Raw genomic sequence first — 12,406 nt, 5'->3', positions numbered from 1 at the left:
GTATTGAACATTTACTGTACACATTTACAACAACATTTTTGTGTCTTATTCCATATTATGGGGTCAGTTTGTATGCAACCACACACACTACCGGTCAAAAGTTTGGGATCACACGACAAAAATGTTTCTCATGCTCTTAAAAATCTTTTAATCTGAAGGTGTGCGTTTCAATATTTGTAATTACCCGTGTGGACAAAAATAACTGCCAACATTAATTTCTTTCTAAAAAACGACATTTTTATTTGAAAAAAATATTTTTGAAATGGATTACTTGGACGAAATAATGAATAAAAAGCAGCCAATAAAAATTCCAGCATAAGAAGCTGGTTTATAAAATGCCAAGAGAATGCAATGCAAATTCTAATCAAATGGTGACTACAATGAAAGTACTAAAATGCTAGAATGTAGAGTTCATTTATTTTGAATGCTTTTAGTCACAACTGTATTATTCCATGGTTTTGATGAGTTTACTATTATCTTAAAATCCCTACTTGCTCCCCGGGTGCTGCAGTGATAGCTGCCCACAGCTCCGGGTGTACGTGTGTTCACCACTTGCTGTGCGTGTGTTCACTACTCTCTGGATGGGTTAAATGCAGAGGTCACATTTCGGGTATGGGTCACCATATCTGACTAATAGGTCACTTTCACAAAATGTGGATAAAATATAAAGAATGAGTGAGTGATCCCAAACTTTTGACCGGTAGTGTAATTAAATGATCACTTTAGAAATATAATCAAATTCAGTTAAAGGACTTTGCAAGAGTTCTTAAAATACCCCCAAGATAAAATTTTATTTTCATAAGATTTATATGTAAACATATATTTTCATAAGATTTATATGTAAAAAAAAAAATGTTCCTCTCTTAACACACATTACTGAGTGTTAGCATCATATTTCTCATGATTATAAAACCTTTAATTCTAAGGTCAATTTTCGGAGGATAACATGTCAAAATTTGGTTGAAGTATTGTTACATTGTCATTCAGGGAAACACAATATTTATGTACAAATTCAAACAACATGCTTATTCTGACTTGTACATATTAAAATATACAAAAGAAGGGAGCATATTAAATTTTATTGTGCTTTAAATGAGCAAAAAATTCTTATTGACAAATGGGCAAAACCTATAGGATAGTGGCAACTTTTAAAAAAGGTAAAATTGCAACCAATTAGCATTTGGGGTGAAAGTAATTAGTCTTCGTTTGTCATAAATTATTTTTGTTGTAAATATGCCTGAAAAGATTGTAAAACTGAATGACATTTTAGTGGGCGTCTTCTGTAAATCAGGGAAAAATATATGGTATTAATTTTTGCTCAGAAATATAAAAACAAAAATGCAATTAAATTAAACAGAAAACTTAAATTTAAAGCACTTATTGTTTTTATGCATAAACCCTTTTTCGTCTTTGACCCATGAATGTTTTAAATTAGTTACGTAGACAACAAAAATAAAATTGTTCCAATGTAAAATACCTTTTTGGTTTGCAATGTACAATGTACAAAGTGTTGGTTTAAATATTTTGAATGGATTATTTGTAGTGAGTAATGTAGAAAAACAGTCAATAAGAGCTGAGTATAGACGGTAATTCCTTCAATTGTTTTAAAAGCAAGTTTATATCTTGGCTGATAAACTGCCAAGAGTACATTGCAATTTCTGAAAATGCTAAAAACTATACGTTTTGATCAAGGGGCAATCTTCCGGTTTCTCTCGTGAAACCAACACGGAAGTGACAAAAACTGCAATTCATCGACTGGCCGCTAGAGGCTGGCTCCAAAACAGCAGAATCTCATTGAGCCCCATGTTAAAATGGCCAACTTTACAGCACAAAAAACATGTTTACAGCCTGGTTTTTTATAACTCATCCGTTTAGATTATATTAAGCCTTAAAATTCTGCATAATTAAGGGCGTGGACACTTGAGTGACAGGTGTCCATTTAGCTGTCACATGCACATTTTTTTGTGTAGTTTCAGGTAATTTACCTCAAGAGTAAGCTGTAGCCGCCAATAAATCGAGCTTGGTTGCCGTGGTTTGTCTCAGCAACCAGGCACGTCAGCTCCACCCACGTCCTGCCTCTTTGCCCATTTTCGATTATCGGGGAGTGACGCGTGATGACGCGCTGCCAAGATGGCGACGACCGGCTCCGCCTACTTTAGGCTTCATTTTTACTCTTCACAAACCTACGGGTGACGTCACGGACACTACGTCCATATTTTATACAGTCTATGGTTTTGATCCATTTTGGTATTTTTTACAACACAAAATCTCTAGTTCTATTGGTTTTATTTCAGTTTCAATGAATTTACTGTCATTCTAAAATATGAAAAAAATAACCTTGGCAGTATGATTTACATTACAACAGAGCCTGTGTGTTGTATTTAACTTAATTTTATTAAAATACAATGAATAAACGATCTGTCAAGTTTACAAGTTAATTCTCACTGACAAGCAGGAACGAGCCAAAAATATATGAATCCCAAATAAAGTTAATACCCACTTTTCTTTGAGTTGCGTACGAGGCACAAACTCAGAGACGACACATGATCATAAAGTGCTCCCCATACCCTGTGCTGAAGAGGCATTTAACTGGTGTCCGATTAAAAAACCATACCAACTCCACGTTGACAACCACAGTACTGGCACTTAAGAAAAATATACACAATGCTAAATGTCCAGTCACTCGTATCACGCACTGTATAACTGATTGTATAATGTTTGAACATGATAGTACTTCTGATCGACTGATCCAGTTCTGCTATTGAAACTACACGAGATGACTACACGCAAGTGTGAACCGAGAAAGTGCTGTTAACCGTTCCCTCTCCCAACGGATCCTTGGGTACATTGATGTCCAGCAGACCAGAAGAGAGGCCAGCATCATCAAAGTCGACATTCCACCAGTCATCTTAAGTATAAATACATACAAAGCACATAAACCACCAGCACGTTACTCCGGTCAAAAATAAAACGAGGCCACCCGGGCGCTAATTCATCCACGTCGCGTCCATTCATAGCTTAAATATGTGGAAGTCTGTGTTTCTAGCTTGCGTTTCGCTGGAGTGAGCAGCTGAGCTTCATTTGAAGGCAGATGTGAGCGTGAAGACGTTGATGTCCTCCGTGTGAGAGGCTCGGTGCAGCGACGGCTCGGATGCGCTGCGGTTTATTTTGGGGAGGGAGTGCTGGAGAAGCTCTATCGAAGACAGGATCTGTAAGACACAAGCGGGAGTAATCGACTGTGAACATCACATCCAACAAATCATCAGGATCAAAATGAATGACTTAAAAACAAGAAAATCCTTTATGCAAATGAACTAGGTATCTATTTCTGTGGCGAGACTTTTCAACCCCAATTCTCTGAATGATTTCAACAATCTTTGCTTTAGAGAACTTAAAGACCATAGCAGTGATGTTAAGTGATGTCACCTGTGGAAACAATGGCCTGTCGTCTTTAGACTTCTGGATGCAGTCGGCCACGAGTCTCTTCATGGCTTTGGGGCAGCTCTTGTAGAGTTTACTGAGATCTGGGGTGAGATATCCTCTGCCCACCATAAAGATGATCTACATGCAACAACGCGGATAAACATATTATTATATAGGTTACTACAACATTAATTTACCAAACTAGATCTTTCCATTTTCTAAAGGTAATGTCAGAGATGAAAACGTCAGTCACAGTGCTAGGGAGTTCTGGGTGGTTGCTAGGGCATTACTATGTGGTCGCTAGGGTGTTCTGGGTGAGTGTGTCATAAAGGCAAAAGTATAGCCCAGCCACCCATGCACTGCCCGCATGACGCAATTTTCGTCATTTTCGCGCTCGTCCGCACACCCTGTCCGCATGCAGTCCATTTTTTGAGACCGCGCGGACAGAACGTGCACAACGGCGCATGAGCGAAAAAATGTTGAATCAGCAGTCCACTCGGTGACGTACTGCGCATGTGTCGAACTCGTCTATCCGCGATTAACCGCGATTGAGTATCTCAAGAAGATGTGCAGACGTGTTTGTGCGCGAGACGGACACGGACGCGGAAAGTCAAGTACTGTATACCCGGCCCTTAAGAGGTCTGATTTCCTAATGGCTGGGGTTTTATTGTCATAGGTGTTGATCTCACGGGACAGCAAAACCATTTTATGAGGTGACAATTTCATGTTCAAAGCACAAACACAGCAGGATGAGTTGAAAGAAGTTTATAACTTACACATTTAGAGCAACATATAACACTAACACTTTACAAAAGGCTTTACATGTTAAGCCACAGTTTTAACACGAACTAGCAATGCATACTATTACAGTATGTATTAATATCTAATTATGTTAGTTTATACAACATTAACACAACATTATACAACTAAGAAGAATAAATGCCATAGAAGTACTGCTTATTGTAGTTAGGCTACATAATGTTCACAAACAGCAACAGTAATAGTGATGCTTATCACATTTAATAGTTTTTGCTAAGGATTTACTTAATTATGTTAAGATGTTCTTAGAAGAGGTTATAGTAAGAATAAAAATGTCAGGTCTTTGTTTCGGAGTCCAGCAACAATAAAGTGAGAGTCACAGGTCACACTAGAAGTGACTGGGCTTTTAAAATGGATCTTTAGCCTTTGGGCGGCTAAATTTAGCAGCAGGGCTCCAGGGTGACTATCCAAGCACATCACACTCATGCCAAACGCACTTCAGCTGCTCACTGAAACTCATGCTTCAAGAAACAGTCAAAGATACACCTCACACCAAAGGCTGAAGTATATTTCCCTTTTTACGCGTATGCGAGGGACAGCGTACAGTGAGCATTACACAAATTTTGTCATCAGAATAGTATGCGCGTACTGTACGTGCACCGCCGGAATTTTGTTACCTTGCGTACAAAGTACGCGCCGGTCAAGCATGTGCATTCCGTTTCTTGCAGTAATTAGTTTAACCACCAGGTGGCAACCGTGTCCTGGGAGCATCAATTCAAGGTAGTAGAAGAAAACCTGACCCCTGTAGGCCCAGAGAGGTATTGCAATATGTTGTAATGCGCATGCATTTAAACCCGTGTGTACGCGTACAAGTCGAAAGCAGTATACCTTGCAAGGCTGTGTGTTCGGCTGTACACGTACGCTCGCGTACACGTAAAAAAGAAGTATACCACGGGCATTACTATGAATACTGAAGAAAGTGTCATATGTCATATAACTATTCGAGGACTGTCAAACGATTAATCGCAATTTAACGCATCCAGAATAAAAGTTTGTGTTTAAATAATAAGTCTGTGTACTGTGGATATTAATTTTGTATTTATAAACACATACACATACATGCACATATTTAAGAAAAAAAAAGTGTATACAAATGTATATATATATATATATATATATATTGGTCAATATAAATAAATGCATATAAATATTTCCTAAATATATATACATGTGTGTATGTTTTTGTGTTTATAAATACAAAATAAATATGCACAGTACACAGACATAATATGATGTAAACACAGACTTTTATTCTGGAAGCGATTAATCGCAATTGATCGTTTGACAGCCCTAAACAATTCAAGTCTAACCTACATTATTAGTCTTTAATCATTTCTGAATCTTATAGGGAAATATGAAATAACCAACATATATTTTAACCTCAAATCATAGTTTATAAACATCTAAATTCATATTTATGCTCAAAAGAAATGTCCTAGTATAGAATCAAGCACAGAATATTAGTTTATCAATTACATCTGAATGATTATTTCATCTTACCTGATCTCTATTTCCAATCATAGCATAAGGCAATTCCCCGGTCATGAGCTCATACAGAACAATACCATACGAGTACACGTCCGACTGAAAACTGTAGGGATTATTATCCTCCATCCGGATCACCTCAGGAGCCTAAAGCAAAAAATCTGTTCACTTCATCTCACATTCTTTCACACAGTATTACACAAAATATACTTTCTTCATTTTGTTTTTTTTATGTGTCATCACTGTCCAATTTGGACATTTTTTAATAAAAAAGTATGTTTGAATAAAAAAATAAGTAAAAAATTACATTGAAAAATAAACGCTTCAGCAACTGAGCAATATGTGCCAGAGATGCTATGATAACAAGACAAAATTGCCGGCAGTGGAGATGTGGATAATCTAATAATATAATATCAATACATAAAAACAGAGCGTTTGTTTCTTTAAGTAACAACATTTAAGATCTGAGATCGGATCAACTTTCAAACACACCATCCACAGAACTGATCCAGACGGTTGCTCTACTCGATGTGAGCCGGTCCACCTTGCTTTAACTGTGGCCAGTCCAAAATCGCCGATCTTCACTGTTAAACCTTCATGCAGGAAGATATCTGAACATGTCATCAAGAAACAACAAAACTGCTGAAGAACACACACACTACAGCTGAAAACAGAATTATTAAATGGACATATACGGTGAGGGAAATAATTATTTGATCCCCTGCTGATTTTGTAAGTTTGCCTGCTTATAAAGAAATGAAGGGTCTATCATTTTTATGGTAGGTTTATTTTAACTGATAGAGACAGAATATAAAAAAAACAGGGGAAAAAATGTTATATAAAGGTTATAAATTGATTTGCAGCTCAGTCAGTGAAATAAGTATTTGATCCCCGAGAAAAACATAACTGTACTTGGTGGAGAAACCCTTGTAAGCACAGATGTAAGACATTTCTGATAGTTGGTCACCAGGTTTGCACATGTGTCAGGATACATTTAGTCCACTACTCTGTCAATCTTTAAGGGTTCTTGGCTGTCGCTCAGCAAATTGGAGTTTCAGCCTCCTTCACAGAGGTTCTATAGGACTAGGGTCTAGAGACTGGCTAGGACATTTAATGTGCTTCTCCTTAAGCCACTCTTTGGTTGTCTTGGCAATATGTTTTGGGTCTTTGTCATGTTAAAGGCACATCCACGACCCATCTTCAGTGATCTAGTTAAGGGGAGGAGGTTCTCGTCTTTTCTGAATCATTTTGATGTTCATTGTCAAACTTCAGACGAGCCAGACGGGTCTTCTTGGGCAGGAGGACCTTGCGGGTGCTTCAGGATTTCAATCTATTGTGGCATAGCGTGTTACCAATGGTTTGCTTGCTAACTGTGGTCCCAACTGTCTTGAAAGTTTCTTCCGTGTAGTTCTGGGCTGATCTTTAACCTTTCTCATGATCATCTTTACTCCATTGGGGAAATCTGCAGGGAGCTCCAGCCGAAGGGCAATGGATAGTTAATTTGTATTTCTTCTATTTCCAAATAATCGCACCAACAGTTGACTCCTTCTCACCAAGGTTCTGTCTGTAGCCTATTCAAGGTTTGTGCAGTTCTACAATCTTGTCCCTGACATCATTTGAAACCTATTTGGTCTGGACCATGGTGGTGGAGAGGTTGAAATAGAAGATACAGATTCTGTTGGCATGCATCTTTTATATACTGTACATAACAAGCTGATTTAGGAGTACTTTCTTAAAGTGACAGGACTAATCTGTGGTCCATATAGGCACATAACCAATCTGTGGAGCCAGAATTCTTGCTAGTTGGTAGGGGATCAAATACTTATTTCACTGACTGAAATGCAAATCAATTTATAACCTTTATAAAACATTTTTTCCCCTGATTTTTTTATATTCTGTCTCTATCAGTTAAAATAAACCTACCATAAAAATGATAGACCCTTCATTTCTTTGTAAGCAGACAAACTTACAAAATCAGAAGGGAATCAAATAATTATTTCCCTCATTGTATCAACAATAAAACGTGTAGCATGCCAACCACAACGATAGAGTCCTGTTAATGTATCCTGAGCGCTTTGCAATGTTGCAATGTGGTTACAAAGACGATGCTAAGTGGTTGCTCAAGGGCCTAGATTAAAGAAGCCTAAAGTCAAGTGGCTCACCCCTTTAATGCAAATCTTAAAGGGACAGTCATTCATCATTTACTCATCCCCATTTCATTCCAAACCTGTATGACTTTCTTTCTTCAGCAGAACACAAAAGAAGATATTTTGAAGAATGTCGGTAATCAAACAACACTGAACCCCATTGACTTCCAGTGAATGAACACAAATGTATTTATTTTCGATAAACAGAAGTCTAATCATTCAGAAAAGCAAGAAAGCATTGCAAAAGATACTGTTTGACTTCATGTCCCGATGGATGATATTCTTTGCATGTAAGTAACTAAAGGAGAGAAAACATGATTAGTGATATTCACATATATACCATGGTCTATTTGAATCCTTGATTCTGATTGGCTGGAAGGTGTGCATTAATAAAGCAATAAGCTCCAAGAAGCAGTGGGTTACAGTGCATTTTATAACAGCTAAGGGCGTTGTGGCACGACGCGAAGCGGAGTGCCTAAAACCCCGTAGCTGTTATAAAATGCACTGTAACCCACTGCTTCACGGGGCTTATTGCTTTTATAAAACGGTTATTCCATATGCTTAGCAAGGTTTCATAAAATAAAGTAAATAAAATGATATTTAGGCTATGTGGTGCGGTCAGCCGTTATATATTGAGGTATTTTATAACGGCTTAGAACTCCGCTCAGCCAATCAGAATCAAGGACCAGAACTGACCGTTTTATAATGAGGTATTTTATAACGGCTTAGAACTCCGCTCAGCCAATCAGAATCAAGGACCAGAACTGACCGTTTTATAAAACCCTTTAACGCATGGGTAGCTCCAGTCAGTTTGATTACATTTGAAATTAACTGACAAAATAACTGTCGTTTTCACCTGTTTGATCTAAAACTACACTGTAAACATTAATAAAAGCTTTAACTTGGCAAATGACCATGATATAAGTGGGGACTTTGGGGAGGGACTTTTTGGCCTCCACGTCGTGCATTAAAAGCCTTTAACGCACGGCTAGCTGTTGATTATCCCATACATAACAACAGAAGTTTGTATATTCTAGAGGTGTTTTCCTTTTTTTCAAACCAAAAAAGCACAATACACAACCCATGGTACACTACGTACCACAATACTCTCATGAGGTACAGAATACCCACCGCCCCCTGCTAACCCGGCCTATAGTTGAGATTATGTCACGATACTCATTTTTCATTGGCATTTGATTAAACAGTAATTCACACACTTTTAACAACTAAGAAGAGCTGGATTTTTTCTGAAAACCATACACTAAAGTTACAGCCTTCCAAAGAGAAACACAAAGCCAATGTTTAAAGTTAATAAAGATCAAGTTAATAAGTTAAATTATTATAATTATCATCAAGTTAAAAGTGAATCTAGTGTTCTTTAGCATTGCTAAAGCAACAAATGAACTTTGTCCCCATATCAAACCGAACCGAACCGTGGCATTGTTATATCATTACACCCCCTATATTCTGCATGTGTTTGACATTATCACTGTGCTGGTGGAGAAAACAGACTAAAAGTGTTAACTGACAAAACCACCTCTATATTTATATATAAACAACCCCCACCCCCCCAAAAAACATTCTATTTTTGTGCCTCGTCCCATTTCTATAAATAACTAATGGTCTCGTGATCAAAATGCAAATCTGTTACTGAAAATACACTATGAAGCCATGTACTATTATGCTATATCAAAGTTCCTAAATGTTTAAAAAGACACTTTCTAATCCAGTGAGTTAAGCCCCAAAAAACAGATCACAGATCAATTGTAGAACAATTGTAAGCTTATAATAATGATTTATAATTGATACCAATGTATTATAATTTGAACTGTCAGGTATGTTTTCATAGGAAATCCTAGTTTGACAAACGTTGACAAAATGTTAAAGAGTGTCAAATGTTTGACATCATTTGACTTTAATAGAAACAAATAACTTGCCATTTTTTATTTCAAACAGAGATGGCGATAGAGAGGCAACAGTTACCAATTGTAGCTGTAACCTTAAAGGGATACTTCACCCAAAAATGATAATTCTGTCATCATTTACTCACCTTCGAGTTGTTCCAAATCTGTATAAATGTCTTTGTTCTGATGAACACAGAGAAAGATATTTGTAAGAATGCTTATAACCAAACAGAACCTGCCCCCGAAGGTGAGGAAATGATGACAGAATTTTCATTTTTGGGTGAGGTATCCCTTTACCTATGATTAATACATTTGAACAACCTGAAGCATTTACTGTAAGCCTGCAGACTGCATGTCCTGAATTGGTGTGTGAGATACTCACTCCATGCCCTGAGCTGTCTGTCTGGCGATGTCGATGAGCTGAAACATCTGAAAGTTTGTCTCTTGCACGTGTAGATGTTTGTAGAGGCTGCTGCCCTCACACCACTGTGTCACAATGGCCAGATTTTCCTTGGTCATGTAACCCATGAATAAAACAATATTGACATGCCTGGTCTTCCTGCGATCCAAATAAAGAAACATGATCATTGGCATCGGCAAAGGAAATCTCCTGTGCATGAACAGGATGTTCAGGATCTTCAGATGTAATTTCACTGGGCTTTTAATGTTGTTTTACCTGAGAACAGCCACTTCGTTGCGAAAGGCCTGAAACTGCTCCGGCGTGGGATTTGTGACCTTTAAAACCTTTACAGCGACATCGCCTGAACAGAGAACATTTACAGACAGTGAACGAAACGTTCGATGATGTGTTTAAATAACATCTGACATATGCCGTCATATATTGACTGAAATTGATGTCATCTTACCGTGCCACTTCCCTTTGTAAACTGTGCCAAAAGACCCCGAGCCGATCCTGGAGAGAAAAACCACCTCCGTGTAGTTAATCTCCCAGTAGTAGCTGGAATCTCTCTTCTCTCGAGGACGCTAGAAAAGAATAAAATTGGGTTAATTATGGAGCGCTAATATTTCACATATTATTCACATGACAGTCAAATAAAATAAAAAGTTTGTGTTTACATAATATATGTCTGTGCACTGTGCATATTATAAACACATACATCTACACAAACATGTATATATTTAGGAAATATTAGCATGCATATATAATAATATTTATATAGTATTTAAATGATATATAAACAAATATTTATGTTTATATTAATAATATATACACATCTGTATGTGTTTATAAATACAAAATTGATATGCACAGTGCACAGACATATATTACGTAAACGCAAACTTTTCTTATTAATCCTATTAATCGCAATTCATCGTTAAACAGCCCTGACATGTTTGTACGATTCAAGAAAAAACGGTAGGACAACAAAAATCAAATAATAATATATATGAATAATAACATAAATTAAATAAAATATAAAACGGTCTATATTAAAAACATTTTAAAACAAAGAAACGTACATCTACACACTGTCATTATTATAGTTTTCATTATAAATTGCGCGAAAATACTTGAAATGTTTAGAAATTAGAAATGTTGCAATAAAGTGAAGTAAGTTTAAAAATGATTTTGATGAAATAAATATGAAAAAAAAATGAAATAAATAAAAACAAAACTAGAACTGAAATAAAAACATATTCATGTTTATATTTATAACATATACACGTGTCTGTATGCGTTTATAAATACAAAATGAATATGCACAGACATACAGTATATTATGTAAACGCAAACTTTTCTTCTGGATGCGATTAATCACGATTAATCGTTAAACAGCCCTGACATAGTTGTACGATTCAAGTAAAAACAGAAGTAAAATCTCAAAAACGTACAATTCTGTTTGTTTCCTGAGTGTTAGCTGAAGGTGCTTTCTCTTTATGGGCTGGTGCCGGGGTTTTGGACCACTCCGTCGGACTTTGGTCTTGAGGGCTTCCTGTAAATCAACATGTCCCGAAGAGAGAAGAATGAGCAAACAGGCCCTAGCTTTACTGAGAAATCTATAAGGGGGTAAAATCAAAACTCCATACCAGATTCATTACTTCCTAAGGCTTCCTATGAATAAAGAGAGTAAGTATTTTAACATATGGAGAATCTGACACATAAATCTGTCAAGAAAATGACACTGCTTCATGGTGATGTTGGTTGAATTTGTTGATGTTTGTACCTGATAAGCGGCTTCATCAACAGGCTGGGTGGTGCTCACCATGTGGACGTTGGGGGTGGATGTGGACAACACTTTATTATGACTGAGCGAAACCCCGGGGACTGGCATGGGAGTGATGTAGTTGAAAGCATTTGGCGTTGAGTATCTGTGATGTGGACTGAAAAAGTGTTCGGACATTAATGAAGGCCTGGCGATTTGTCACCGCGTGTAGGAGTGAGTGTGATCACAAGATGTGAAATGAGATCTGTCCACTGACATTTCATTCTTACACAGCGTGGTTTTATCATAGAGCCGGGAAATGAACTTTCAAAAAATCTACAATACGATGACATTAGCCGGGTTTCCATCCAAAGTTGCGAATTTAGCTTATGCGCAAAATTGGAATATCGCATAAAACATTTTCGAATAAGCACCGTTTCCATCCAAACAGTCAACCGTCACT

The 12,406-nt window shown here is 37.1% G+C and overlaps 1 protein-coding gene across 1 annotated transcript in view; it reads right to left on the bottom strand.

Moving 5' to 3' along the window:
* Positions 1-2,354: 2,354 nt before the first annotated feature.
* Positions 2,355-12,406, bottom strand: part of raf1b (Raf-1 proto-oncogene, serine/threonine kinase b) — a 34,167-nt gene continuing 24,115 nt past the window's right edge. Inside the window, exons 7-17 of the mRNA XM_057361595.1 lie at positions 11,965-12,121; positions 11,828-11,852; positions 11,633-11,733; positions 10,645-10,762; positions 10,455-10,539; positions 10,161-10,337; positions 8,126-8,172; positions 6,220-6,338; positions 5,743-5,874; positions 3,427-3,561; positions 2,355-3,209 (exon numbers count right to left, since the gene is read on the bottom strand). Coding sequence (XP_057217578.1) covers positions 3,078-3,209; positions 3,427-3,561; positions 5,743-5,874; positions 6,220-6,338; positions 8,126-8,172; positions 10,161-10,337; positions 10,455-10,539; positions 10,645-10,762; positions 11,633-11,733; positions 11,828-11,852; positions 11,965-12,121 — 1,228 coding nt within the window. The 3' untranslated portion in view covers positions 2,355-3,077. The remainder of the gene's footprint in view (positions 3,210-3,426; positions 3,562-5,742; positions 5,875-6,219; positions 6,339-8,125; positions 8,173-10,160; positions 10,338-10,454; positions 10,540-10,644; positions 10,763-11,632; positions 11,734-11,827; positions 11,853-11,964; positions 12,122-12,406) is intronic.

This window comes from Triplophysa rosa, linkage group LG20 (genome assembly GCF_024868665.1).
Source record: "Triplophysa rosa linkage group LG20, Trosa_1v2, whole genome shotgun sequence".
In the NCBI taxonomy this organism is placed as follows: Eukaryota; Metazoa; Chordata; class Actinopteri; order Cypriniformes; family Nemacheilidae; genus Triplophysa; species Triplophysa rosa.
The sequence above is the reverse complement of the archived record's forward strand: the minus strand, read 5'-3'. Positions and strand labels throughout refer to the sequence as shown.